The sequence below is a fragment of the Balaenoptera musculus genome, chromosome 7 (assembly GCF_009873245.2).
Source record: "Balaenoptera musculus isolate JJ_BM4_2016_0621 chromosome 7, mBalMus1.pri.v3, whole genome shotgun sequence".
Taxonomy (NCBI): Eukaryota; Metazoa; Chordata; class Mammalia; order Artiodactyla; family Balaenopteridae; genus Balaenoptera; species Balaenoptera musculus.
The window spans coordinates 112,805,808-112,832,967 of record NC_045791.1 but is presented as its reverse complement, the minus strand read 5'-3'; the positions used below and the strand labels follow the sequence as shown (position 1 = coordinate 112,832,967).

The 27,160-nt window shown below is 56.2% G+C and overlaps 1 protein-coding gene across 17 annotated transcripts in view; it reads right to left on the bottom strand.

The window, feature by feature from the left end:
• Window positions 1-27,160, bottom strand: part of SNED1 (sushi, nidogen and EGF like domains 1) — a 91,197-nt gene that overhangs the window by 15,321 nt on the left and 48,716 nt on the right. For 13 of the 17 annotated variants that reach the window (XR_005020571.1, XM_036857506.1, XM_036857505.1 and 10 more), the window contains 17 exons: window positions 26,804-26,917; window positions 26,199-26,315; window positions 24,782-24,898; window positions 24,456-24,572; window positions 24,157-24,270; window positions 23,729-23,902; window positions 17,774-17,887; window positions 17,096-17,209; window positions 16,596-16,709; window positions 15,449-15,562; window positions 14,798-15,094; window positions 13,066-13,249; window positions 11,172-11,284; window positions 9,996-10,277; window positions 8,702-8,846; window positions 8,544-8,626; window positions 7,623-7,724 (listed from right to left, as the gene is read on the bottom strand). Coding sequence is in view for 16 of the 17 variants with exons in the window: in XM_036857506.1 (XP_036713401.1) it covers window positions 7,623-7,724; window positions 8,544-8,626; window positions 8,702-8,846; window positions 9,996-10,277; window positions 11,172-11,284; window positions 13,066-13,249; window positions 14,798-15,094; window positions 15,449-15,562; window positions 16,596-16,709; window positions 17,096-17,209; window positions 17,774-17,887; window positions 23,729-23,902; window positions 24,157-24,270; window positions 24,456-24,572; window positions 24,782-24,898; window positions 26,199-26,315; window positions 26,804-26,917 (2,415 nt within the window). In the remaining variant the exon portion in view is untranslated. Of the gene's footprint in view, window positions 1-1,878; window positions 1,964-4,247; window positions 4,397-7,622; window positions 7,725-8,543; window positions 8,627-8,701; window positions 8,847-9,995; window positions 10,278-11,171; window positions 11,285-13,065; window positions 13,250-14,797; window positions 15,095-15,448; window positions 15,563-16,595; window positions 16,710-17,095; window positions 17,210-17,773; window positions 17,888-23,728; window positions 23,903-24,156; window positions 24,271-24,455; window positions 24,573-24,781; window positions 24,899-26,198; window positions 26,316-26,803; window positions 26,918-27,160 lie in introns of those variants that run through there. The other 4 variants (XM_036857515.1, XM_036857513.1, XM_036857514.1 and 1 more) reach the window with 4 other exon arrangements.

Sequence of the window (27,160 nt, the reverse complement as noted above, 5' to 3'; positions counted from 1 at the left end):
TCCTTTTTTTTTTTTAAAGCTTTGCAAGATAGCTGGTTTCATTTTTAACTCTTAAAAAACTGAGAAACACAAAAGAATAAGAATCGTGCATACGCCACCACTTCCAATACCCCCTCCACACCTAATCCAGCCCTTCCCCCTTCCCCCCTCCTCGGCAACCGCCTCGTGGGGGGAGGTTTATTAACGTTTTGCCAATCTTGTTTAATCTATTTCCAGCTTTCCATCTGCCTTTCTTTCTCTAGTTGGGGAATTTCAAAGCAGTTCACAGAAACCACTTCACCTGTAAATATGTCAGCAAGTATCTAATACATAAAGACTTAAGAAATTTTCACGTAAGCACAATACTATTATTACAAAATTAACAGTAGTTCCTTAATATCACAAGAAACTGCAGTCTGTGTTCAAATTTCCCTGATCATCTTTAAAAATGTCACTTACAGTTGGTCCCATCTAATTCAGATTCATAAAGATACACATTGCCTTAGTTTGATGTATCTCAAGTCTCTTTTAATCTATAAATTTAACCTTCTTCCCCTCTGTATTTATTGAAGAAATGAGGTCATTTGTCCCGTGGAATTCCCATCCTCTGGGTCTGACTGACGGCATTAACTCGCCCCCTCCCCATGTTTCCTGTTAACTGGTAGTAAGAGAAAGGGGCTTAATAGGATTCAGGTTCACGTGGTCTTTGCTTTGGCTTCACAGGTGGTGGTTGTGTGCCCTTCAGCTACACCAGGAGACACATGATGTCTCCGCATTTGGTTTTCATGATGTGAGGATCGATCACTGGTTCAGTGTTGGCAGCCTGATTAATCCAGAGTAAAGTTCTCTTAGGCTCTGCACCTGATGGCTTGAGAAGTCATATAGATCCCTGATCTCTCACTAGGGTCAGGTCTAATGTGATCTGTCACTCCTCTGCCTTCACTAGCTGGGGAGACCCTCTGAAGACCTGCTCTCCTTCACCCACCCCTTGGTCACCCTAAAATACAGTCCATACAGGCAAGGCCAGGTAAATGCTCCATTCTTTTCATTTGTACACTTGCAGAGTGAGTTGGTCCCCCAGCAAGCTCTAAAGTTGACCAATACGTTGTTCTTTCTTTTTGACCATTGTTAAGACCTTGTGGACTTGTATATATTTGATGGGTTTCAGTCTGTTGCTGTCATTAGCTTTCTTCATGCTCAAATTATCCCATCTTTGGCCAGTGGGAGCCCCTTCAGGTTGGCTCCTGTGCCCTTTAGACACAATCCTAGTTGCTTTTGAAAGCTTGCTTGCTTTTTTACAAGTATGTCCTAGGCATTTTTTTTTTTTCTTCTTTTTTAGGCCGCACTGCACAGTTTGCAGAATCTTAGTTCCCCAGCCAGGGATTGAACCCGGGCCCTTGGAAGTGAAAGGGCAGAGTTCTAACCACTGGACTCCCAGGGAATTCCCATGTCCTGGGCTTATTTTGTCCATGTTCTGCTTCAGCCTTGGAATCAGCCATTTCTCTGAAGACCCCAGTCTATATATTTATTTATTTATTTTTAAAAATATTTATTTATTTATTTGGCTGCTCTGGGTCTTAGTTGCGGCACGCGGGATCTTCATTGCTGTGTGCAGGATCTTTAGTTGTGGCATGCAGGATATTTTTTTAGTTGTGGCATGTGGGACCTAGTTCCCTGACCAGAGATCGAACCCGGGCCCCCTGCATTGGGAGCATAGAGTCTTAACCACTGGACCGCCAGGGAAGTCCCCTGCCGGTTCCCTTCAGTGGAGAACGGTGTCTAGAGTCCACAGTCTGGTGTCTAGAGTCCACAGTCTGGTGTCTAGAGTCCACAGTCTGGTGTCTAGAGTCCACAGTCTGGTGTCTAGAGTCCACAGTCTGGTGTCTAGAGTCCACAGTCTGGTGTCTAGAGTCCACAGTGTGGCTGATCAAGGTGCTCACTGTTACTGTGGTGTCAGTGCTCCAGGTCTTTCCAGGAGACAGAACTAGGAAGTCAGATTTAAAAAATAAAAATGAACAAATTATGAGTTCATTCCAGTATTTCCAGTTCAAATGAACAGAATTAAATAAAAATAAAATCAGGGGTTTTACTTAACTTCTTTGATTTTTATATTGTATCACTTTATGCTGAAAATCTTTGTGGCATTAACATAATTATTTTCTTTATCCCACAATGTACATGTAATAGTTTAGAAATGACATTAAGATCACTGAGTACAGCTTAAAATATCTTGGCAATTCTTTTACTCCTTAGATTATATCCCACTAGATGTTAACAGTCAGAATGCTGTTTTATTTATTTATTTTGGCTGCGCCGGGTCTTAGTTGCAGCACGTGGGATCTTTAGTTGCTGCACGTGGGATCTTTAGTTGCTGCATGTGGACTTCTTAGTTGCGGCATGCAGACTTCTTAGCTGCGGCATGCATGTGGAATCTAATTCCCCAACCAGGGATTGAACCTGGGCCCCCTGCATTGGGAGCATGGAGTCTTACCCACTGGACCACCAGGGAAGTCCCTAGAATGCTGTTTTAAAAATCACTTGAAGTGATGCTTTTTTTCCCTGGGTGGTTATGCCATCGGCATGGTTAGTAAGTTTCAGTTTGTTTTCAAATTTTAGGCATTGCTTTTTTTTTTGGTGTCATTTAAAAAAACATTTTCTTATTTCTAAAGTCACATCTATAAAGGTACATTTAGAGATACCTATCCTCCCTCTCCATTCCCTTTACTTCTTCATTCTCGTTCTTTGCTTCATTATAGAGTTAATCATTTTTATTAGCTTTATTTATCTTTAAACATAGGAAAATAGATATATACATTCATATTTCCCTTCCCCACTTTCCTACACAAAAGAGATACCAGAAACACTGTCTGCACTTTACATTTTGGAAACAGCTTTACTGAGATATACTTTATATACAATTCAGCCGTTTGAAGTGTACACTTCATAGATTTTTAGCATATCCACAGATATGTGCATCCGTCACCATGGTCAATTTTAGAATGTTCTTATCACCTCAGAAAGAAACCCAGTACCCTTTAGCTCTCACCCCATATACCTCCACCCCCACTTCCAGTTTGAAGCAACCATTGATCTACTTTCTATCACTATAGGTTTCCCTATTCTGGACTTTCATATGAATGGAATCAGATTATGTGTTCTTTATGACTGGCTTCTCTCACTTAGCATAATGTTTTCAAGGTTCATCTATGTTGTAGCATTTATCAGTACTTTATTCCTTTTTATGGTCCAATAATTTCCATTGTGTGAATATAACACATTTGTTCATCCATTCACCAGTTGTTTCCACCTTTCGGCAATTGTGAATAGTGCTGCAGTGACCATTTGTGTAAGTCCTTGTGTGGACATACGTTTTCATTTCTCTTGGGTGTGTAGCTAGGAGTGGAATTGCTGGGTCATATGGTAACTCCACGTTTAATTCTTCGAGGAACTGAAGCAGCTGCACGACTCTACATTCCCACCAGCAGTGTTTGAGGGTTCCAGTTTCTCCACATCCTCATCAGTGCTTGTGGTTATCTTGACTTTTTAATTCTAGCCATCCTGGTGTATGTGAAGAGGCATCTCACTGTGGTTTTGATTAGCATTTCCCTGATGACTAGTGATACCAAACATCTTCTCATGGGCTTGTTGCCATTTGTATATCTTCCTTGGAGAAATGTCTATTCAGATCCTTTGCTTATTTCTTAATTGGGTTATTTGTCTTCCTCTTATTCAGCTTTAAGAGTTCTTTATATATTTTAGATTCAGATCCCTTTTCAAATATACGATTTGCAAATATTTTCTCCCATTTTATGGGTTGTCTTTTCACTTCCTTGATGATGTCTTTTGAAGCACAAAATGTTTTAAATTTTGATGAAGTCTAACATACCTTTTTTTTTCTTTTGTTGCTCTTGCTTTTGGTGCCATATCTAAGAATCCTTTGGGACTTCCCTGGAGGTCCAGTGGTTAAGAATCTGCCTTCCAGGGGACGTGGGTTCGATCCCTGGTTGGGGAACTAAGATCTCACATGCTGCGGGGCAGTTAAGCCCATGCGCCTCAACTGCTGAGCCCACGGGCTCTCGAGCCTGCGTGCCACAACTAGAGAGAAGGCCGTGTGCCACAACAAAAGATCCCGCATGCCACAACTACGACCTGATGCAGCCAAAAATAAGTAAATAAATAAATATTTTAAAAAAAATCCTTTGTCAAGTCCAAGGTAATACAGATTTACCCGTGTTTTCTTCTAAGAATTTTATAGTTTTAGCTCTTACATTTAGGTCTTTGATCCATTTTTAATTAATTTTGTGTATGGTGTGAGGTAGGGGGTCCAACTTCATTCTTTTGTACGTGGATATCCAGCTGTGCCAGCACCGTTTGCTGAAAAGACTCTTCTTTCCTCCACTGAATGGTCTTGGCACCCCTGTTGAAATCAGTTGACCACAGATGTATAGGTTTATTTCTGGACTCTTAATTCTATTCCACTGATTTATAAGTCTATCCTTGTGCCAGTCTCTGGCACTGACTTGATTACCATTGCTTTGTACTAAGTTTTGACAAACGGGTATGTGAGTCTTCCTACTTTTTTAGGATGGTTTTTGCTATTCCAGTTCCCTTCCAATTCCATATGAATTTTAGACACTGTACATAACAGTTGTCCAGAGACATTTTATGGTAACCTTACAGAACATGGAAGTGTGCAGGGGTGTTTAGAACCTGTGAGCCCACGTCAGCAATCCTTACCCTCTGTACTTGGGACACCAGCCTGCAGAGACTGTGACTGACATTTGTGCCATGCTCGGGCAGCTGGGACCCGAAACCTAGAGTTATATGCAGCAGTGGGGGTTTTACCGGGTCACCACTGTCTGTAGCCTCGTTTTACAAAGCTGTCTCTACTGAATCCTGAGTTTATCGTGACAGACAGACAGACACACACCCAAACACACGCACGAGTAAATAAAAAAAAAAGAGAATGCTGTTTTGAACGGAGGTGGGGGACAAGGGTGGGGGTGCACCCTGGGGCGGGGGCAATGGGCTCCTCCTATATGAAGGATAAATTACAGAATAGAGAGGTTTAAGTTCTGCCCCCACTTGTATGGGTGTCAAGGGGATAAGGCCAGCATAGTCCAAAAGCCCTCCTGGGGTGAGAAATTGGGGGAAACAGGAAGAATTTGACCAGCTTCTGCGTTCACTCCAAGTTCCCAGGATGGCAGGAATCTTGGGAATCCTCCAGGAGCGTCTCCTGGGTGCTTGAAGGAGCGGCCCTGACCTGGAGAGTTGCTTGCTGAGCAAATGCCAAATCAGGAGCATTAACTGTGCTCTTGGGGTGCCTGGGGCTTTCTGGGGATCATCCTTTCCTTGAGAAAGAAAAGTCTAACAGCTACCAGAGGGAAGGAGCAGATTATTCTAGAAGGAAACTAGAACAAGATTGACACCCAGTGACAGCACAGTTGATGACAGTGGACAAATGTTTGAAGAACTGAATGGGAGAGGAACTTTGAACCTCGAATTTTATACCTAGCTAAATTGTCCTTCAAATGTGAGGGCTAATAAGTGTATTTTCAGGCATATAGGGCCTCAGAAGTTTGGCCATGTAAAGTTCCAACATGTACTTTGTGGACCTTGGCAAGCTGATTGTAAACTTTTACAGAAATACAAAGAGTCAAGAACAGCCAAGACACTGACGGGCAGTGAGAGGACTGGCCCCGTGGGACAGCGAGCCTTACCAAAGAGGCAGCCTCTAAAGTGGTCGGGCTCGGCCTGAGGAAGCTAGGCAGCGGAATGGAGGAGGGGGGCCACGACGAGGTGCTGACCGTGCCAGTTCTCGAGAGACACAAATCAGATCATAACAGTGCTCTTCACACCCGTCCTGCTGCCAGGGTCGCGAAACCTGACAAGATCAGATTCTGGAGAGACTGGGGGCCAACTCACTGCACCTCTTGACCGCTGCTGGACGGAGTCCAGACTGATACCCCACTTAGAAGGCAACTCACATTCTCTTGTCACTTGGGCATTCACACATCCCGAGCCCGCACACGTGCCAGGAGATGTGTACAGGAACACAGAGCAGCACTGCTGACAACAGCAGGCACAGCCCACGTGCCCTCGGAGCGAGTTCACCGACGGACTAGATGCTGGACAGTGAGAGTGAACGAGCACAGGATGCTGGGCGAAAACGCGGGTCTGGGGGCGGCACACAGCCCGATGCTGCCCGGCGAGGAAAGCCTGCGGCTGTTGGGACACCCACGCGGGCGGTGAACTCACTCCTCCCTCCCATCCAGCCTCTGGTGGAGCAGAGGGACGGCAGCACGAATTCAAGCTCGTGGTTCAACAGCAAGACACAGGTTACTGCTTGTGTTCTGTCTGGTTCATGGGTGGCTTCCAGGTCTGAAGGCTGTTATTTTAGCAAAAGCTAACCAACCAGACTCACTAAGTAAAAGGGGGCCAGCCTGGCCCGATCGTGAGAATGTGACAGGAACCAAAGACCACGACTAATTTTGTGCACCTGGGGGCCATTAGAGATTGTTTTGTCCTGTTGTCACCTAAAATCATCTCACACTCTCTCAAGGCTTCGTCCCTCACGTTAGCAAACACTGCAGATGGCAGTGACATCTGGGGCCAGCCTGGTGCCACCTCGAATCTCTCCTTCAGAAGGGACCCAGGAGAGGTCACTCACATCCCTCTAAGTTCTGAATTTTGTGAAATGAAACATCTGATATTTAAAAGGGCTGACATAACGCAAACCATCAGATAAAATGTTTGTTTTTTCACTTACAAAACGCCAGCAACATGAGTGTCTTCACTCTGACCGCACCTTAGCCGGTGGCTCTGTTCTCTGACCGCGTCTGACCCGCAAACTGCCCCTCCTGGTGCTCACCAAGGCCTCGTACAGTGAGGGGTGCTGGACTGTGGGGCCGTGGAGCCACTGCTGGCAAATACACCCTCTGGTGCAGGTGCCTGGATGTGTCCAGGTGTCCTTGGGTACGCTGGGGGCCTGCAGGTGAGGCCACATCCTGGGCGCTTGACTCTCCCTTTACCGAGTACTCTGCCTTCTCTGGGGGCTGGCTGATGGGTGAGCCCAGTCTGAGCCTGTGGTGTAACTCAGGAGAAAGGCCACTGGCTCCTAGAACTGTCCCCAGAGGGACAAGGCCCCGAGGGTTAGAACAGGAGGAAAGATAGGGCGAGGGTCTGAGTGTGAGGAAGGAAGAAGGCCTCTTGGAGCTGCCCGGCTGTGGTTCTCACCGGCGGACAGTTCAGGCCCTGCTCGCCGGGCCTGGGTAGCGGCGGCCTCCCAGGCGATACTCCAGCTGGAGCCGCCCAGCGGCTGCCCCTCCACTCGCTCCTGCCATCCTGCTCCACATACGTCTCTGGGAGAGGCAGGGGAGGGCTCTGCTGCTCACAGAGGGAGAGGAGGGGCCGTCCGCAGGGGGCAGCGGTGGGCCAGTCTCTCCGGGGAGGACCCTGAATGTGTGGGTGGCTGCAGCCCCCAGGCCCGTGCTGGTCTGCCTGCGTGATGTGGTTTGGTCCCCACGTTCCAGGGCGGGGCGCTCGGCTGCCCCTCGGGCAGGCCCTGTGCCTCGCCCCTCCCCACTGTGGTCCTTCAGGCCCCTGAGGGTGGTCGGCCCTGAAATCCACTCCTGCTGACTTACTTTCCGCGCCCTTGTCACCACTGCGTCCGGGGAGCTGGAGGGCCAGGCTGACCTGCTCGGGGACCTCCTCTGCGTTCTCCAGCTGCACCAGAGCCGTGGGTTCTAGGAGAGATCAGGACGCCACAGCGCGCTGACCACGAAGCCTGCTGCCTCGCGCCCAGGACTGTCCCTGGGCCGCCTTCTTGAGCGGCTTCTCTCCCTCGGGCGCAGGGCCTGGCGTGGCGGGATCAGGGTGGGTCTTGGCGCTGCCTCAGGTAGGATCAGCTTTTCTCCGGGCGGAGCCCAGCCCTGACCCTCCTGCCAGTCCTCAGCAGGGACCCGGCTTGACTGCCAGCCCCACCGGAACCATGGGCGCAGGTCACCAGTGGCCCAACAGGGCCGAGCCTCCTGCCTTGCCCACAGGCCTAAGCAGCTGACTGATGCGTCAGTCTCCTTCTTATGGTCACATCCTGCTCTCCTCTCCCTCCCTCTCCTGCTCCCTGGGGGTCCACAGCGCCCCCTCCTCCCCCTCTTATGTGCCCTCAGCCAGACCGCACTCTTGGCCCTTCTGGAGCCCCCTGGCGAGGCTCCTGCTGCGGGTCCCAGGACCTCGCGCTCACTAAACAGCACTCAGGGTCCTGACCCGGACCGGCCCCTAACGGGTTTCTTTCCCGTCTTCTCTCACGTGCCTGCCTGCGGCCTGTCCCTTCAGCCCATACAGCCACGCTGGGAAGGCTCCGTGGGAGCCCATGGGTGGCGTGGGCTCCTCGCACTGGCCCTGGAGCCCAGGGCCTCCGACCCCACTGGGGTCCCCCGCTGGGGACGGTGCTGGGCACTGGAGGTGGTCTTGAAGCCCAGGTTTCAGGGACCTCGACCCTCATCCCACTGGGGACCGGCGGGTGAGGTGGCAGCGGGGCCACCGGGGTAGGCCTGGGCACTCACGTGATCTCACAGTGACCCGTCTGCCAGGCGAGCTGCGGAAGCTGGCGCTCACTCGTCCTCTGCCGTCCACGAGCTCCGAGAACCTGTGAGAGAGTCAGCGCGGGTCAGCAGGTGGGTTCAGGGCCCGGGGTCTCGGGGGCGGCAGCTGAGGCGGGCACCTGGGGGCCTGGGTCGGCGGTGCGGGGGCGCCGGGGTCGTTGAGCAGGCGCAGCTCCGGCAGGCGCGCGGGGGCCGGTCGGGTTCTGAGCGCCCGCGGAGGGGGTCCTTCCCGGTGCCAGCGTCTGTCGGCGCCATCCCTCGCGGCTGCGGGCGGTGGAGGACGGGGTGGCCACGCGGGCTGGTCTGGGGCTCCCCGTGCCCCCGTCCTGCCCCGCCGCTCCGAGGTGAGAGCCGAAGGGGCGTGTGCCCCCGGCCCACCCTGAGCCCCGCTCCCTGCCCGAGCAGGGGCTGCGGATGCAGCCTGGAAGCGGTCCAGGTGCTGGTCCCAGCCCCCCACCCTGGCCCAGGCTCTCCGCCTGCAGGTGGGGCCGGGCCTCGGACCCCGTCCAGACTCACCTCATCTGAGGCCCACGCCCTGCACACCCCGAGAGAGAGGGCATGGCTCCTCCGTGGGTCCTTGTCACCTGACCGTGGCCTTCAGCAGCCCCCACCCCCAGGGCTGGGTACCCTCCTCACCTGCGAGCCCCGCCCACCCCCCACCGACTCACAGAGGGGCCCCAGCCTGCCCTGTCTGCCTGGCAGGCGTGCCTGGGGCTGAGCCGGGTCTGGATGTCTCAGGGCAAGTGTACTCCACGCCCCGAGGGCAGGTTGGCGGGCTGGGAGAGGAGGGAGCCCAGGCCACCGCCCACCCCCCTGCAGCACCATCCAGACGGACCGTCCTCTTGTGAGCTTTGCCAGGACCCCATGGGGCCCAGCGGGCCTCCTGTGCCCTCGGGAGCAGACCCATGTCCTCACTGTGGCCTTGAGCCTCCGCGTTCCTCAGCAGCTCCCACCCTCCGTCCGTCCACTCTGCCCTTCCTTCCTGCCTGCCTCTCCCAGCCCGCCCCTTGCTGACGCTGTGCCGCCCCTCTTGCCCATGCTGCTGTCCAGCAGCTCCTCATGGGTCAGGCCTGGCTGCCCGGCTGCCACCCAGGGCCGCCTCCACGCTGCCACTGCCCGCTGTCGGCGCTGGTTTTCAGGGTGATGCCCTGTATTTACCGCTCAGCCATCTGGGGTCCACTCGGGCGGATGGCACAAGGTGAGGAGCGAGATGCTTACTCTTCTGAACCGCTAGCTCGCTGACCCAGCGCCAGCTGTCCAGGAAATCCTCCCCCAATTTTCATGCGTGCAATTCTGGGTCAACAGCCCCGTTTCTAGGCTGCCTGTCTGTCCCTGGGACAGTGTGGCCTGGGCCAGAGGAGGGTCCTGAGGTACAGCAGGAGCGCTGTCTCCCGGACAAGGTGCCGCACTTACAGGTGATGATGTACAGGTGAGCGGGCTCGCTGTGCAGCTGGTCGCCGCCGGCGCTCTGCACGGCCGTCACCGACAGCTGGTACCGCCGTCCAGGCATCAGGTCCCGCACCGTGTAGGACACCAGCCTCCCGCTGGGGACGTAGCGGCTCTTGGTGCTCTGGCTAGTGGTCACGTTGATGACGTAGGCCTCCAGTGAGGTGCCCCGAGTGGGGGCATCCCAGACGACGTGGGCAGAGGTGGCCGTGACTCGGGCGGCGGTCAGGTTGGCTGGCGGCAGAGGCCCTAGGCGAGCACGGAGCAGGGGAGGGAAGTGAAGGGGGGTTGACGGGGTCTTCTGCCCAGGACACGGTTTAAAGGTCTGACACGGATTGCTGACGCTTCATTAGAAGCCAGCTTGGGTGGTTACAGACAACTTCGTGGTCCTAAAGGGTGGCGTGGAGGGGCGTTTGCAGCTGCTCAGGGCCTGCAGCAGCTCCCCCTCCTGCCCCAAGAGGCACCCCCAGAGTGCCACCCGCTGGCCCCCGGTGAGGCGCCCCGCCTGCTCAGTCCATCAGGGTGCCCTCCCGGGTGGCACTTTCCATCCCTCGAGCCTGGCCATGCACACCTGCTCCTGGGATGTAGATAGGGGAGGGGGCTAGACAGGCAGAGGGTGGGCCAGGGCCCCAGCACTCAGGGTCAGAGCAAGGACTTGAGCCTGTGCTGTCCACCTGCAGCACGGGGCGAGGCCCTGCTCAAACCTGCCCTGCTCACCAAGCCCCTGCCCCTTTCCCCACCCCTGTTCACTGTGCCCCCCGTGCCCGGACAGCCCGCGTGTGGGGGAGGGAGGGGCGGTGAGGGCCGGGTGTCCTCCCCGTGACAGCACGGAGCTCCCTGGGGCGGACAGCGTGGGCATCCTTGCAGCTCGCTCCTCCCGTCCTTGCTCAGGGACCCCGGGCCCGCAGGAGCCCGGAGCCTGCGAACACCCACGCGGAGGGCTGCCTAGGAAGGTCGTCCCCGGCAGGAGGGCCACCCAGCCCCCTGCAGCCGCCATCCCGGGCGCCTCTGGGCACACCTGGTACACGTGGCCAGGGCCAGGTTTCTGGTGCTGCGGCCACTTTGGAGAGGACTGAGGGGTCGGAGGGAGGTGAGAGCTTCCAGAAGGCCCCGCGCGACCTGAGCCCTCGCCGCTCTACTTACGGGTCCACACGTGCAGTGGTGCCGAGGCCAGGCTCTCAGTGGGGTGCTCCTGCCCCCCAAGCCCACTGAGGGCAGTCACCCAGATGGTGTATCTCCTTCCCGGAAGCAGGGCCCTGTGGGGAGGGGAGGCCGGGGAGAGAGGAACAGGGCGGCCGTGCTGCCAGACTGGGGCTCCTCCGCGCAGGCGTGACGGGGGTGTGGGTCGTCCCAGGGCCGGTGGCCAAGCAGCCTCCACGAAGGCCAGGTGTGTGGCCTGAGACCTGAGTGCTCCTGGGGTAGGAAGCTACTCCCTGGTCTGTCTGTCTAGTACTGGAGTGGCGGGGAAGGTGACAGGCCTGCCGGGGCGGCTGCAGTGTGGTCAGAGGCTGGTGTTAAGACAGGAGAGGCCAGAACGGGGCAATTGGAGGAAAAGGTTAACAGGCAGGCCGGCCCGCCTGCGAGGCTGGCCCTGGGCTGGGAGCTCCCGGGAGGGTCCCCAGCCCCCTCGTGGAGGAGAGGGCCTCACGGCCCCTAAACGTTTGTGCCAAGTGAGGCTCGTGCGGAGTGCCGCTTCCTCCTGGGAGTCTGGAACCTTCACCAGGCACAGGTGCCCGCGACCACTCCCAGGAAAAGCCCCAGGCGCTGTGTCTCTGACGGGCTCCCCCGGGAGACAGCACCTCACGGGCGTCACGGCTGGTGGTGGGGAGCTAAGCACGTCATGTGAGAGGAGGGGGCCCTGGAAGCTCACGCCTGGTCCCCGACTTGTCCCTGCGCCCCTTCCTTTTACCGATGTTGCTTTGTATCCTTTATCTGTCCTGAATCCAGCTGTGAGCGCGGCCTCTGCTGAGTCCTGGGGGCCCCCTAGTGAATGTGGGCGTGGTCTTGGGGACCCTGATGTAGCCACAAAGTGCCCACCTTGGGCTCCATTTGTGTTTCTGTCCTGCCACTCTTGGGAAGTGGGCAGGACGTAAATCAAGGAGAGTCACAGCAATACTTAAAAGACAAAGTGGAGTGTCGTCTCCAGCACAGACAGCCGTCTGCTTAGACAGAAAGGACAGGCATGCACAGAAAAAGTGGTTGTGAGAAGTCTGCAAACCAGAAATGTACCCAAATGTGGGTGGTTCAGAGGGTGCGGCGGACAGAGCGCCCCGCCTGGCCTGGCCTCACCTTTCAGAGCCCCTGCCCCTGACCGTGGCCTGTGGCTGCTCTGGGCCGGACGCCGCAGAGCTGTTCCCGCTGAGCCCGCCCCGGCTGCTGCACAGGAGTTGGTGGGCATGTCCTGGAGTGGAGCCGAGTTTACTCCCCAGCCTGGGGGCCCCTGCCCGGGAGGCTGCCAGCACCCTTCCTTCCTCACCCTTGCCCTCCAGCACTGCCTGCCCTCCTGGCCAGGGGCTGGAAACCTCTCTGGTTGGTGAGCAGCCCACAGGGGTCCCTGAGCCGGAGCGCCTAGGCCGTGGGGTCCGAGGCTTCCCTGCAGGGTTGCTAAAGTGTTTATTTCAGTCATCGGCCATTCTGAATGACTGATGTTCATTCGAATTTTATTGTTGTAGTTTTGTTTGTATGTAATTTGTAATAATTAAGCCTAAGAAGTTTATATGCCTAGTTTAAGGTTCAAACATATTACTGAACAAGATAAGAATGTCAGGCGACCCAGGGGGGCCACGGTTTGTCCCTCTCAGAGGCGCCTGCGTGACTCAGGCTGGAAGAGCTCTGGGCTGGCCTCCGTGCAGGAGGTGCTGTCCTCAGATTTTTAGGGTGTCTCTGCGTTTTTGGGGGCACTTTGAAACACTTGTCTGGCGGCCCCATGAGGAGGCAAGGCAGGAGTGAGACCCAGGACCGACCAAGCGCCCCTGCTCCTCCGGGGGCCGGGCAGGTGGGGAGCACAGGGTGGGGGGCAAGGCCGCCGCGCTCTTACCTGAATGTGAACCTGTCCACACCCTTGTCCACGTCAGTGGACTCGTCCTCCTGGGCCTCGGGGTGGCGGATGGACACGCGGACGCTGCTGACGGTGGCGTGGCGGATCCTGTGCAGAGCCCACCGCACCGAGACGGCGCTGGCAGTCACGTTGGTGACCTCAAGGCCCTCGACGGGGCGGGGTCCTGGGGACAATGGGGGCATGGCCGTGTGGCACCTCCTCACCCCTGGGTAGGGCGGGGCCAGGACAAGAGAGGAGGCTCGGGAAGGGCACTTGGTGGGGCGGGTCACGGAGAGGCGGCCTCACGATGTGCCAGCCAGCCTGGGCTAGCTGAACGTGTCCCTCAGCCCAGTGCGGAGATGGGGTGGTTGGACACGCCCCAGGCCCCTGCCTTGGGGGGGCTTCAAAGGGGCTGCCATGGGCACTGCTCTGGGCGGTCTTGGCCCCTTCAGACTGCCAGGGGCGAGGTGGGCCCTTCCCGACCCTCTGGCTGGCTGTTGTGGTGGCACCGACAGTGACTACCTGCCCCGTCTGGGTGGTCCAGGGGCCTGACGGGGGAGAAGCCAGGAAGAGTCCTTGGCGACCTCAGGGAAGGGGCCGAACCCCAGCCAAGGGAGCTGAGAGGGGTGCCCGAAGCTCCTGGGGTGCAGCGCCCCATTCTGCGGGCAGTGGTCCCCCCTCCCACCCTGATGGAGCAGGGGAGGCTGTCTTCCTTCCAGAAGCCTTTCCCCGGCAGACCCCACCTTGAGCAGCCGCAAAAGCACTTCTTCCTGAAGCCAAGCTGAGGATGGCCTACTCCTCCCCCAGACCCTGGAGGGCTCGCTCCCCTGCCACATGCCCGGGCCCACCCTGCTGGCCCAGTGTGTCCTCAGCACCGCGTGCTGTCCTTCCCCAGGACGTGCTGTTGTGAGTCCTCGTCCCGCCCTGCACTTGGCCCTCAGTGTCCTCGGTGTCAGCGTCTGCTTGGGCTGGCAGGTGATGCCAGGGTGCCTGCCTTCCTCCTCCCGAGGGACCTGAGAAGGTGCTCCCCCTGCCCGTCCTCCGAGGGGCCTCACCTTCCTCCTCACCCAGCCGCCTGCCTGTGCCCACCTGCCCCGGGCCTCACTCTGAGCCCGTCAGCCACCCCACGGGGCTCTCGACACGCCCAGCGGTCACACCACTTCCCAGTTCTCGCTCCATCCTCCAGCCTCCAGCCGCCCCTTCCCCAGTCTCTTGACCCCCTGGGCCAGCGCCCACCATCCCACCATCATGGGTGTGTTCTGGGATTCTCCCCCCTCCCCTGTTGACCCCAGGAGCAGACAAGCCAGCTGGGGCCCCAAGCCTCTCTGGACGCCCTTACACACAACTTCCGTTCAGGGCAGCTCCCCCAGAGGGCCCTCCCTGCGGTCCCACGCTGCCCCTTCTCTTGACCTGCAGCAAGGAGGCTCCATCCTCACCCCCGGGACACCTGGCCGGCTCCCCTCGACCCCACCCCAGCGTGAGCTGGCACATCAGCCCCAGGACCTTCTCAGGGGACCCCCGCCGCACTCCCCCAGCCTCGCTCCCTAACCCCAGTCTCCGTCTCTGTCCCGCATCTGTTCCTCTCCTCTGTGAGAAGGTTCCCTCTCTGCCCTGCCCGGCAGCGCTGGCGCCAGTGTCGGGGATCGGCTGGATGGCCCCCCAGCCGGCTCCGGGGCGTGTGGCCAGTGGGGCACTCGGGGGGGGGGGGCGGGCAGGGTCCGCAGACACTCACGCGTGCGGGCGAGCAGCACCACGGGCCTGCTGATGTCGTTCTTGTTGTTGGCGTTGCGCTTGACCGAGAAGACGGAGATATTGTAGGCCCTGCCAGCCGCCAGGGCCCGGAGCTGGTGCGAGGAGCGGCCCCGGTCCACAAAGTCCGTGCGGCGGTAGGAGCCGTCGGAAGAGGCGTAGGTGACCGCGTAGCCGTCGAGCATCTGCCGGGCGGCTGGGCCTTCGGGTGGGCGCCAGGAGATGGAGACCCCGCTCTCCTCCACTCGCTCCACCTTGAGGGCCGTTGGTGGGAAGAGCTCTTCAGGGTTTCAGTCAAGAACAAGGGAAGGGGGGTGGTCAGCTGTCAGCCGTGGAAGCCCCGGCCCCCAGGCAGGTGTCTGGCCCATTGGCTCTCGGGCCTGGCTACCCCGGGGCGCAGGTGGGCCACTGCCGGTGGGAGCCCGCCTTGGGCCCCTGGAGGGTCTCCCGTGTGCGCGCACGCGTGACTGCGCTGGTGCCGCCCGTCGGCTTCCCGGGCAGAGCCTGGGAGAGCAGCCGCCTGGGCACTCGGCCCTGGGGGCCGTTCGGCCCTTTGGCCCGTCCCACGGGGTGTCTGCAGCCCTGGGGAGGAGGGGAGTCCGCCCCCCCGACGCCGGCACCCTGGCCGCCTCACCTTTGGCACAGTCCTTGCCCGTGTAGCCCGCTTTACAGGTGCAGCTGTGGGACCCGTTGCTGGCCAGGCAGTAGCCGCGGCCCCCACAGGGGCTGGAGAAGCAGGGGTCGCTCACTGCGAGGGGGGAGGCAGCCGTGAGTGCGCGCACGTCGCCAGGCCCCCCTCCAGCTGGGCCTCGGTCCCGCCCAGGGCCGTTCCCGTGCTGATGCAGTTGCGGGGTGGAGGTGGGTGGTATCACGGCGGCACGTTGGGGAGGTGGATACGGGGGGTGCGGGCACTCTCGGAGGGGGAGGGCAGGGCTTGCCAGGGCCCCGTGGAGAGGCCAGGCAGGGAAGCCCTCTGGCTCTGAACCAGGCCGTGCTGCCCCGACCCGAGCCAAGGTGCTCTGGCAGGTGGTGACTTGGGGCGACCACTCTCGGGGGGCAGCGGGCAGCCGAGAGCACCGGCCCCTCCCCGGCCTCCCTCTGCACTGGGGCTGGGGTGCGGGTGTGGACCCAAGCTCACAGGCCAGAGCCTGCAGTGCCCTCCGCCGCCCCAGGCCTGTGCAGTGGGGCTCTGGCCACAGGCGGTCCGCACTGTGCTTGTGCCCGGGCAGGCTCCTGTGCCCTGTGGTGGCGCTGGAGCCCAGAAGCCCATCCACACTGTGCTAGGTCTGCGTGGTGCCAGCCAGGCCCAGCTTAGGGGTTGCGGACACTCGAACATCCCAGGTCAGGCCACACCCCACCCCGGGGATAGGCCTGTTTTGGGAGGGGATACACATCAGCAAGTTGAGAGAAGTACTGCCCAGACAGTCCCAGAGACCGGAAAGTGCTCCAAAGGAGAAAAATGGTGCTGGGGAGACGGCTGATAGGGTGGGCGCCCCTGCAGGCCTGTGGTCAGGGAAGCCCTCGTCCCGGACGGACATCCCAGCCGGGACCTGGCCCCCGAGGAGCCCCTGCTCAGGCTGATCAGGGGGAGTATCCCGATGTGAGGAACCGTGAGTTCCAGGCCCCCGGGGCGGCCCTGAGCTTGGCCAGTGCAGGGACAGCAGGGCCTGTGGCTGGACATGGAGCTGGGGGGGACGTGAGGTCGCCGGGGAGGGTAAGTGCAGGAGGCGGGGCGGGCGGAGGAAAGGACCCCGGAGCAGGGAAGGGCGGCCGGGCCCCACCTGTCTCGCAGTGGTAGCCGAAGAAGCCCTCTGGGCAGACACACAGGTAGGCCCCGCCACCGTTCTCGCACCGGCCTCCGTGCTGGCAGGGCCTGGAGTCGCAGGCGTCCACCTCTGGAGAACACCCAGAGAGTCGGCCAGGGCGGCAGGGGGGTGTCTGGGGGAGGGAGGAGAGGACAGCGGGAAGAAGGGAAGGGGAGGCAGGAGGGAGGCCGGGCGGGGGCGTGGGGGGGGGGGGCAGCGGGCAAGCCCGTCGGCGGAAGGGGCTGGCGACAGGCCCCTCCCCCTTGGCGGGCACCCGGCCCTCCCCTCCTCCTCCCCCCTGGGGCCCCTCCCCCAGGGGTCCTGTCCGGCAGGGCCACGGGGACTGCCCCCATCCCCCTGCTCTCTGAGCGGCCCAGGGTCTCCGTTCGTTGACAAGAGGTTCTCCCGGGGTGTCGGGGGCCTAGCGGGTGTGGTTGGGACCTGGCACGTGGGGACCCCCCAAGCGCAGCCCCTACCTGTCTCACAGTGGACTCCAGCGAAGCCCGGGGGGCACTGGCAGACAAAGGCCCCCGGGAGGTCCCTGCAGGAGCCTCCGTTTCTGCAGGGCTGCGCCAGGCACTCGTCTGTCTCTGCAGAGACGGGACACGAGACGGCATGACCCCGCGCCCCCGGGGTCTCCTGTGCACCGAGACTTCAGCCTCGCCGCTGCCCTCCACTCTGCCCACAGAGCCTGCCCCCAGGCCGCTCCTGCCTTCACTGCCCAGGCTTCGCAGGGGCCCCGACTGGACATCCTGGGCCTGCCCCGCCACGCCGGGGCGACGTCTCTGTCTCGGGGCTCAGAGGCCCCCGTAGGCGTGCGGGGAGCAGGGCTTGTTCAGCGGTGCACCCGGCAGGCCTCCCCTCCCTCCTCTGGCGCAGACCACTGGGGTGTGACCTGCCCCCCTGCCCCCAGGCCAGAGGCTGCAGGAGGCTAGCTTTTCTCAGCTGAGCTCTCAGTCCCCCCTGGGGAGGCAGAAGCAGGGACATCAGAGCTGGCAGGGACCTGAGAGAGCAGGCGGTGCCCAACCAGAGACCAGCCCAGGGAGAGGGGCAGCTGGAGCAAGGTGACCACGGCCAGGGGACGCCGGTGCCCCAGGCCCACGGCCGGGGTGCCGGAGCTGCCAGCCCGCAGCGAGGGCCGGGACCTGTCTTACCCAGCTCACAGCGGGCTCCTTCATGCCCTGGGCTGCAGACACACAGGTACCCAGCGACGCGGTCCTGGCAGGAGCCCCCATGCAGGCACGGCTGGGATCGGCACTCGTCAATTTCTGGGAGAGGAGAGCCCGGGTGCCAGGTGCCAGGAGAGACCCCAAGAATAAAGCAGTGTTGCTGTTGTTAGAGGGGGTGACTCGAGGCCAGATTAAGATGGACACAGATCAGCTCTGGTGTGAGGGTCTGGACAGAGGTCTGCGGCCTCCCCCAGGTGCTTGGAGAGGCCAGAATCTGGGCAGGGCTGCCTCGGAGCAGAGGGACGCCTTGGACCTGGGCACTCGGGCTGGGCGGCGTCTGGGAAGTGCCTGGGGCTGCCCTCAGTGGCCCTCGGGGGACAGGCCCAATCTTGCCAATTCATTCGATAACAATCACGTATGGAACCAATACATTTGGGGGTGAGTCCTTCATCTTAAAATACTCACCGCAGGCTTTTTAAAAACTTGGGAGTTGTGCTCCTGAATTAAAAGTGTTCAATTTAGAAGAATTTACTTTTAATGCTTAACATATAAATAAGTAAATAAATGGTAATGACATAATGACACCTGGGGGCCGGCGCCCAACCTGGGAGCTAGAACATTGGCCGGCTCCCCTGGTTACAGGCACTTCCCAACTCCTTGTGTCCTGAATTTCTGTGCTATCTCCTCTGTGCCCCTTAAATTAGTTTAAAATTTTTTATGAATACCTTAGACAATATATGGTTTTGATTTTGCTATTTATGAACTTTATTAATAGGACATTGTGGTATACGTACTCTTTTCTCACTCAACATTTATATTAATGTCTCCGCATTGTTGTGGGTTGCCCTTTTTACTGCTGTATAATATTCCTCAGTGTGATTATACCATACTTTATCCTTTCTTGTTTAGTAGGAATTTGGGTTGGATTTAGACTTCTTGCTATTGCAAAAAAAAAAAAAAAAAGCTGTGTCTTTCACATCTCCTGGTGTAGATGTGTCAGTTTTCCCTAGACTTACACCTAGAAGTAGAACTGCTAGGACACAGTTTATATGAATGGTCAACTTGACAGGCAAATTACTAAATTGTCTTCAAAGTGCTTCTACCAATTTACACTTCCTCCAGCAATTCATAAGAAATCCTGTTGCTCTACATTCTCACCAGTATTTGGGCTTTTTAGACTTCTGAAGTTTTGACAATGAAAGTATCTCATTGTACTTTTGATTTGCATTTTGCTGATCACTAATGAAGAGAGTGTTTCTTTTCATTGGCTTCATGTACCTCCTCTTCCATGAAATGCCTACTCGTGTGTTTTACCTATTTTCCTATTGGGTTGATTTTATATATATATGTGTGTATATATATATATATATATATATATATATATATATATATATATATATATATATATATATATATAAAATATATATATAAAATATATATATTACATATATATAATCTTCTCCCAGTTTGTAGCTTACATTTGACTTTCTTAAGGCTGATAAATTTAAATTCCTAATTTTTAGCTAGTCTAGTTGTCCATTTTTTCCTTTTATAGTTAGTGCTTTCTGTGGCTTAAGGAATCTTTCCCTACCCCAAGGCCAAAAAGATATTTACCTACATTTTCTACACAAAATCATATACTTAAAAAAAAAACCCATTTAAGTCCTTAATCCATCTGGAATTAATTGTTGTGTATGGTGAGAAGTGGGGAAACAATGTAATATTTTCCCGAGTACATAACCATTTTATTCCAGTTGTCATGAAGATTTTCTCATATGCTTTCTTTCAGAAGTTTATAGTTTTAGCTTCTACATTTATGTCTATAATTCATTTCACACATATAGAAATTATCATTTTTGATGCTATTGTACATAATATTGTTTCACTTCATTTTCCAAGTCTTCACAGCTAGAATATGAAAATATAATTGGTTCTGTGTATTGACCCTGTATCCTGTGATCTAGTTGAATTCACTTATTAGTTCTATAGCTTTTGTAAAATCTCTTAGAATTTTTTTCTGTGTGCACGATTGTGTCACCTTTACTTCTTCTTGCCCAATAGACATGCCTTTTCTCCCTTTTCTTGTCTATGGCACTGTCTAGGACCTCCAAGACAACGGTGGAAGGAACTGGTGGAAGGGACACCTTTGCCTTATTACTGATTATAGCAGGAAGTCTTTCACCATTAAGTATTTTGTTAGCTGTTGACTTTTTCATGGATGCCCTTTATCAGGTTGAAGACCTTTTTTTCTACTCTTAGTTTATTAAGAGTTTTTAAAATAATAGTTGAATTTTGTCAAATGATTTTTCTGCATCTATTGAGATGATCATATGGTTTCCTCCTTTATCTCCTAATATGGTGAATTACATTTATTAATTTTCAAATGTTAAACCAACCTGTACTCTTGAGATGGGTCCCTCTTGCTCAGGTTGGATTATCCTTTTGATGTAGGACTGGGTTTGATTTGAGTAATATTTTATTAGGAATTTTGTGCTTTGCTCATGAGAAATATTAGTCTGTAATTTCATTTTTGTAATGTCTCTGGTTTTGGCATAAAGGCATTACTGGTCTCATAAAATGAGTTGAGAAGTGTTCCTTCCTCCTACATTTTCTGAAAGAGCTCCGTATATAGTATTATTCCTTTCTTAAATGTTGGATAGAACACGGTGAGGCAGTCTGGTCTTGCCATTTTCTTTGCAGGAGAGTTTTAAATTACAACTTACATTTATTTCATAGCTATGGGGCTATTCACATTTTCTATTTATTCTTGTGTCAGTTGTGGTTATTTGTGTCTTTCAAAGTAGTATTCATCATTTTCTCTAAGTTGTGAGATACATTGGCCTAAAGTTGCTCACAATATCTCCCTGTCCTTTAAATGCTGGTACGATCTTTACTGATGTCTCCTCTTTCATTCTGATATTGCTAATTTTTCTTTTGTTTTTTCCTTGATGAGTCTAGCTAGAGGTTTATTATTTTTATTGACCTTTTCAGGGAATCAGCTTTTAGTTTCATTGGTTTTCTCTACACATCTTTTTTATAATTATATTTTATAATTGTCTGTTATTGATAAATAAAAATGCAATGAATTTTGTTATAATAACCTATATCTACTAAACATGTTACATTTCCTATCACTTTTAGAAGTTTTCCTGTAGATTAAAGACAACAATATCAGCTGCAAACACTGACATTTTTACTTCCTCCTTTAGCGTTTTCATGACTTTAATTTCTTTTTCTTACTTTATTGCACGGACTAGTACTGCCAGTGTAATATTGATTAGACTTAGTGATAATGGGCATCCTTGTCTTGTTCTGAATTTTAAGGGGAATGTTTGTCTACTTAGGATAATGTGCACTCTAGGTTTGAGGAGAGGTACAGTACAGCTGCCTCAGAAGCTAATTTCCTTCCTCCTGTTGGTAGCTCAGCATGTCTGCGTCAGTTCAACAGAAGAACAGCTTTTGAATTCCAGATCCTCCCCTGTATAACAAGGATCAGGAACACACTGTTCCACAGCTCTCTTGATGTAGTCTGTAGCCCTTCTTCTATAAATATGTGGAGTGTACCTGTTGCGCTTCAGATGGTGTGTCCAGCCTGCCTATGCCTGGCCTAAGCACCCCTCTCTGTGGGGTAATGAACACGTGGGGGCTATGGGGGCGCTGCTATTTCTCTCTTCTAAGTTTTCCTTCCAAAAAGTTCTATATTAGTTTACACCACATGGTACTAGAAGGGTGTGTGTATCATGTTATTTTTATCTGGATGAGGAAGTATTTTTTATTCCTTATTTGGTAAGAATTTGTTTCATGAATAGGTATGAATTTTATCAAATGATTATTATGCATTCTTTGAGATTCTTACATGATTTTTCTCCTTCAGTTGGTTACTGTAGCAGATTTTTCTAATATCAAACTATTTTTGCAATAACCCAACTTGATAATGGTGTATATAGTCTTTATAGACTGTCAAATTTCTGCATCTGTGTTCATATGTTTAATGGACCCCTAAATTTACTTTCTCCAACTGTCCATATCTAGTGTTGGTTTAAGGTTGTCCTGGCCTCACAGAGTGGGTTGGCACATACTCTTTTCTACTCCCTGGAAGAGCCTGTATCACGCTGCAACAAGCTGTTTCTTGCCAGTTTGGTGGAATTTACCCATAGCATTGTTTGGGCCTGGTGTTTCCTTGTGAGAAAACTTCTTTGCATCCTCAGCTCTCTGATAGGTTAAAAGGTATGATCTTATGGGTTCTCCGGTGTTTCCTTGATGTTACAGTGAGACTGATGGTATTTTCTAACTGTCTACATCCTAACTGAATGGATCACCTCCGTATGTTAAAAATACCATTTTATTATCTCACTCCTGATGTCCGCTGTTGAGAAGTCCGGTGCCGATCTGATTCTTGTTCCTTTGTGGATTCTTGTTCCTTTTTTCTCTCTGGATGTTTTAAGGATTTTTTTTTCTGTTTTTCTCTGATTTTCTTAACTTTTATTATAATGTGTCTAATGTTTCCCTTTTCTCCTGTTTGATGTCCTGCAGGCCCTTTCAGCCTCTGGTCATTCACCAGTAATTCTGGGAATTACTCCACAGTTGCTCCAACATTTCCTCCTCATTCTTGGATTCCTGTCATCTCAACGTCAGCACTTCTACCCTCCTCAGTGCCTACGTTTTCTTTTGATTTATGAGTGTTTCCCTGCTTCTTTCTCATACAGCCCCGCACACCGATCTGTCCACTCATTAACTTAAGTCTTCGTCTGCATCCATTTGTAAGTTGTGTCTGTTACTTCAACTATTATAGTTTTTCAATCCTCTTATTTCTGCTTTCTTTTAAAAGATTATATATTGATCTTTCTTTTTAATGGCCAGTGCCATGTTTCCTTTTGTATGTTTGTCATGCTTATTTCATATTCTTATTTATCTTCTACACTTCTACCCCCAGGAGTATATGTTGTCTGGACTTTACTGTTGTTTCTGAGGTGGCTGTACTTGGTGGGTGTCTTGATATCTTGGCTTATGCGCTCACGCTCCCTGGTGGTACCCACTCCTCATCTGATGGCATGTTGAGGAGAAGTGGCACTGGGACAGGCGTGGCCTCCTAGACAGTAACCACCAGCCCTGGGGGGCTTGGAAGGACAGGAGTGAAGGAAGATGCTGAGGCCAGGTGGCCTCCACCTGTTTTCTGGAACTCTTCACCTGACAGGGCCGCCCAGGTCCGACTGGGCCTCGCAGGGCATTTGGGAGACAGCAATGTGTTATGTGCCCCTCCCATCTCTGGATGCTGTCACTGTCCCTAAGCTACTTTGTTTAAAAACCTTTCTTTCATGAAAAATGTGTTACCATCACACAGATTTTCTGATGAACAGAGTCTGGGATGCTTTGGCTTAATGCAACATGCCTGCGGTGGTGTCTGCGGCGCCCCTGTCTCCAGGGGCGTGGGTGGGGGGCCTCGCCTGCAGGCCGTGCACCCTGGCGCACCGTAGGGCCCTGGAGGCAACGCTGTCTAGAGCAACAGCCCTCAGATGGCTGTGGGGGCTCGTGGGGGCCTTGTTCAAACGCAGGGTCTGATTCCACAGGTCTGGGTGGGGCTGGGGGCAGGAGGTGAGTCCTGAGCCCTGCTCTGCCTCTTCAGGGCTCTGCCTTTGGGCTCCCTCTTGGCCTCGGCGGCTTCCTCTGCAGAGCGGGCGTGTGGGTGCTGGACCCGTGCTCTGGGACGCTCTGAGGACAGGGAAGCCCTTAGAGAAGGGTACAGAGCGGAGCTGGCACTGGTCATCACCACCATCACCACAGGGTTTTGGCCGCACTTTGCACAGAGGATACCGAAGGGAGGAGGGGCAGGCCAGGCTCAGAACCGCAGCCCCTGTGCTCCTCCACTCGGCCCAGGGGAGGAGGGCTTGGCCCTGCGCACCCACCCACCCACGCACCCACCCCAGAGGGCCCCCAGGTCACCGTGGCACTGGGGAGGCTCGCTCCAGACGCCCTGCGGCTGGCAGACGCGGATGTGGTTGGAGGCGCTCGGGCTGTAGCCTCGGTCACACGAGTACAGGGCCACGGAGCCCAGCCGGGTGCCGTTGAAGCGCAGGGTGGCGTGTGTCACCTCCTCGGGCGGGCCGCAGTCCACCTCTGCAAGGACACGGCAGCCCTGTCCTGCACCGCGGGCTGCCGGCTGGCCCCTCCTGCTGCTCTGCCCTTGGCCTCACCGCGCTGCACGGCCCGGGGCCCTCGCTCCCCACACAGCCCATCCCAGGGTGAAAGCGCCATGGCTTCCAGAATGGGCTTCTCAGAGGTTTCCTTTCCTTCTTTCCCATCCCTCCCCTCGGCCCCCTGCTGGGCCCTGCTCTGCCCTTCAGGGAGCAGAGGACCCCCGGCCCTCTCACCTGCCTGGCACCGGCGTCCTGTGTACCCTGCTTGACAGCGGCAGGAGAAGTCTGTCCCCAGGGCCTCGCAGGTACCCCCATTCATGCACGGGCTCCGGAAGCAGGGGGAGGGGGCTGCGAGGGCACAGGGAGTCCCTGTTGCCCACCACTGTGTCCTCCCCAAAGGCCTCGGGGTTGCAGGGGAGTGTCCCGTCTCTCGCCCCAGCTCCGCCTCCCGCGCCTCCGTGGTCGGGCCATCCCTGCCCACCGGGCCTGTCTTCTTGTCTGCGCCCTGGCCCACTGGCCTCCGCCCCCCTTACCTATCTCGCAGTGCCGTCCCGAGAAGCCTGGGGGACAGTCGCACTTGTATTTGCCGATGTAGTGGAAGCAGGTGCCGCCGTTGTGACAGGGGCCAGAGGCGCATGAGTCTGGCTTCCCTGGAAGCAGGAGGCACCCATCGGGCGGGGGCGGGGGTCACGCGTCCACCACCCCTGCCCCTTCCCTGATCCCTCGACATCCCAGAGCTGGGGCCTCGGGGGGGACGCTCCTGACAAGCAGACGCACGGTGGCGGGGCCGGGGGCCCTGGGTCGGGGCCTGGCTCCTCCCCACTCTCTACAGGCTGATCCCCACCGGCTGGGGCCGCACCGATCTCGCAGTGCCTTCCGGTGAAGCGGTAGGGGCAGTCGCAGTGGTACTCGCCGCCTGCTTCCTTGCACGTGCCGCCGTTCCTGCAGGGCCCCGAGCTGCACAGGCGCGGCCGGGCTGCGAGGAGGGACAGACAGAGACAGAGAGGCGGGTAAACCGCGGCCAGCTTCCCGGCCCCGCAGTGCCCATGACGCCCCGCTCGAGCCCCCTCCGCCCTCAGGCACCGCTGGGCCCCGTGCGCCCAGGCCTGCCTCTCGGCGGAGCCCGAGGCCCAGCTGCAGCAGGGGCCGAGCCAGCCACGTGCGGCCCCTCAGCCTCGGGGGCCCTCTGCCCGCCCGTCCGTCCTCTCTTCCCTGCCCCAGGCTCCGCTGGAGAGCCGGGAGAGCTGGCCCCGCAGTGCGGCCAGCGCTGCACCCGCCTTCCTGCCCGGCGGGGAGCTGACATCCACGGACCGGGCCGGGAGCCCCGCTGTGGCTCCGTTCTGATTTTCCTGTTTTCTGTACCTTTACTGGGGGCACTTCCTTGGACATGCGGGGCCCCGGCCACCCGCCCGAGCTGGAGGAGCCGCACCTTCACAGCCCAGCCAGGAGTTTAGACACTTGGCCTCCTCGACGCTCTTGGGGGGATCGTGAGGCAGGAGGGGGCCTGCCCCCAGGCTCAGGGGGCCTCTTCTCCCCCTGCACCCTGTGGGGCCTCACAGGCTGCCGGTCCAAGTTCCGGCCGCCCCACCCCGTGTCCCTCCGTGTCCACCCTCTGGGATGCCTTTGCCGAGGGTGACGGACCTCAGCGGTACTTGCAGAGGATCAGGCCACTCTCTGGAAAGCCCTCCTCCTGCTACAGGGGTCGGGGAGGCCGCAGGGGCTCCGTGGTCAGAGCGCCGGGGACCTGCCCTCAGGGCCACCGTGGGAGTGGCAGAGGCTTGCAGGTAAAGGTCCAGGTTTCAGCTCTCCGGACAAGTGAGGTCAGTGGGAGGGCTGCAAGGCTGGACGTGGCCTGGGTGCCGACCCCAGGAGAATGGGCCGGGCCACACGGGGTCGGGGGGCCGCACCCTGGGCTCTGACCAAGGGGGCGCCTGGGTCACTGAAAAGAGCTCTGAGCGTTGCTTCAAACTGCGTGGGAGAGACGGCCCTGGGTGGGCGCTGACGAGCACAGTGACGCCTGCGGTGTCTTTACAGAAGAGCACTCGCGCTCTCAAGCGGCTGAACGTCGTAAAATGTTGACATTCTCCAATTGCGCTCAATTTAACAAAGTCCTAATGAATTTTTTAAAAAATCAGTGATTCTAAAAGCTACTTGGGAAAACACTGAGCAGGAAAGGAAGCCCGTCGTGAGGAAAGCGCTGTGATGAGCGGGAGGCGGCCGGGGCAGCCGGGGCCCCGCCAGCCCCCCGCCCCTGGAGTGCCACCGCCGCGCCCCACCTTTCTCGCAGTGCCGGCCGTGGAAGCCCCGCGGGCACTCGCACGTGTAGGAGTCATCGTGGGCGTCACAGGAGCCTCCGTTGAAGCAGGGGTCCGAGTCGCAGGGGGACGGCAGCGCTGCGGGGACAGACGGCGATCACCCTGAGGTCCTGGCTGGAACTGAGGTCGGGGTCTTGATTCCTCACGCTGGGCTCTAAGGCCCGCCCTGGAATTTCTTGTATTTCTGATTTTTCCAGAGTTCACCCTCACTCTTACGTGAGCTGGGACTGAGCTGTGGTCCACGAGGGTCTTGGTACCGTCACCACCAGCACCACCATCACGTGTGGTCACTCACTACCTAAGTCACTGGTCATCCGCGCACTAACAGATACGCGGGGTGAACCTGTTTCTCCGCAGGTGCTTGTCAGGTGCACGTTAGTGTTCTAGCAGCTAAGCGCGGGGCTCAGGAAGGCGCGGCGCGGCACGTGCACACGGCCAGGCCGTCCGCCCCCAGGTCCCCTCGGGGCCCCCTCCTGCTGCGCCCACTGCTTTCTCGCCCACCCCCCACCCCAGCTTCTGGGCGGAGCCCGGCCTCGCAGGCTGGCGCCCGCACCCACCCCACTCACAGTGGCTGACGTTGTGGTCGGTGTGGCAGACGCACAGGTAGCTCCCGCCGTACTCCATGCAGTAGCCGCCGTCGGGGCACTGCGTGTTCATGTTGCAGGGCATGGCCGTGACTTCTGCGGGGAAGGGGAGAGCCCGTCTCACGTCCCCGCGTGTCTCCCTGGAGACCGTGTGTCCTTGAGAAGGACCGAGCTGCCCGAGGCCCGGTGACCCTGCCAGGGTGACCAGGTTCGGGCACCCTTGTGGCCTCCCCACCGCCCCACCCGCCATGCGGGTCCGGGCCCAGGCCCAAGCCACCACTTACACGGTGGCTGTGGGGATTTCTCAGGGTCCAGGCAGGAAGGGCGCCCCCATCCCAG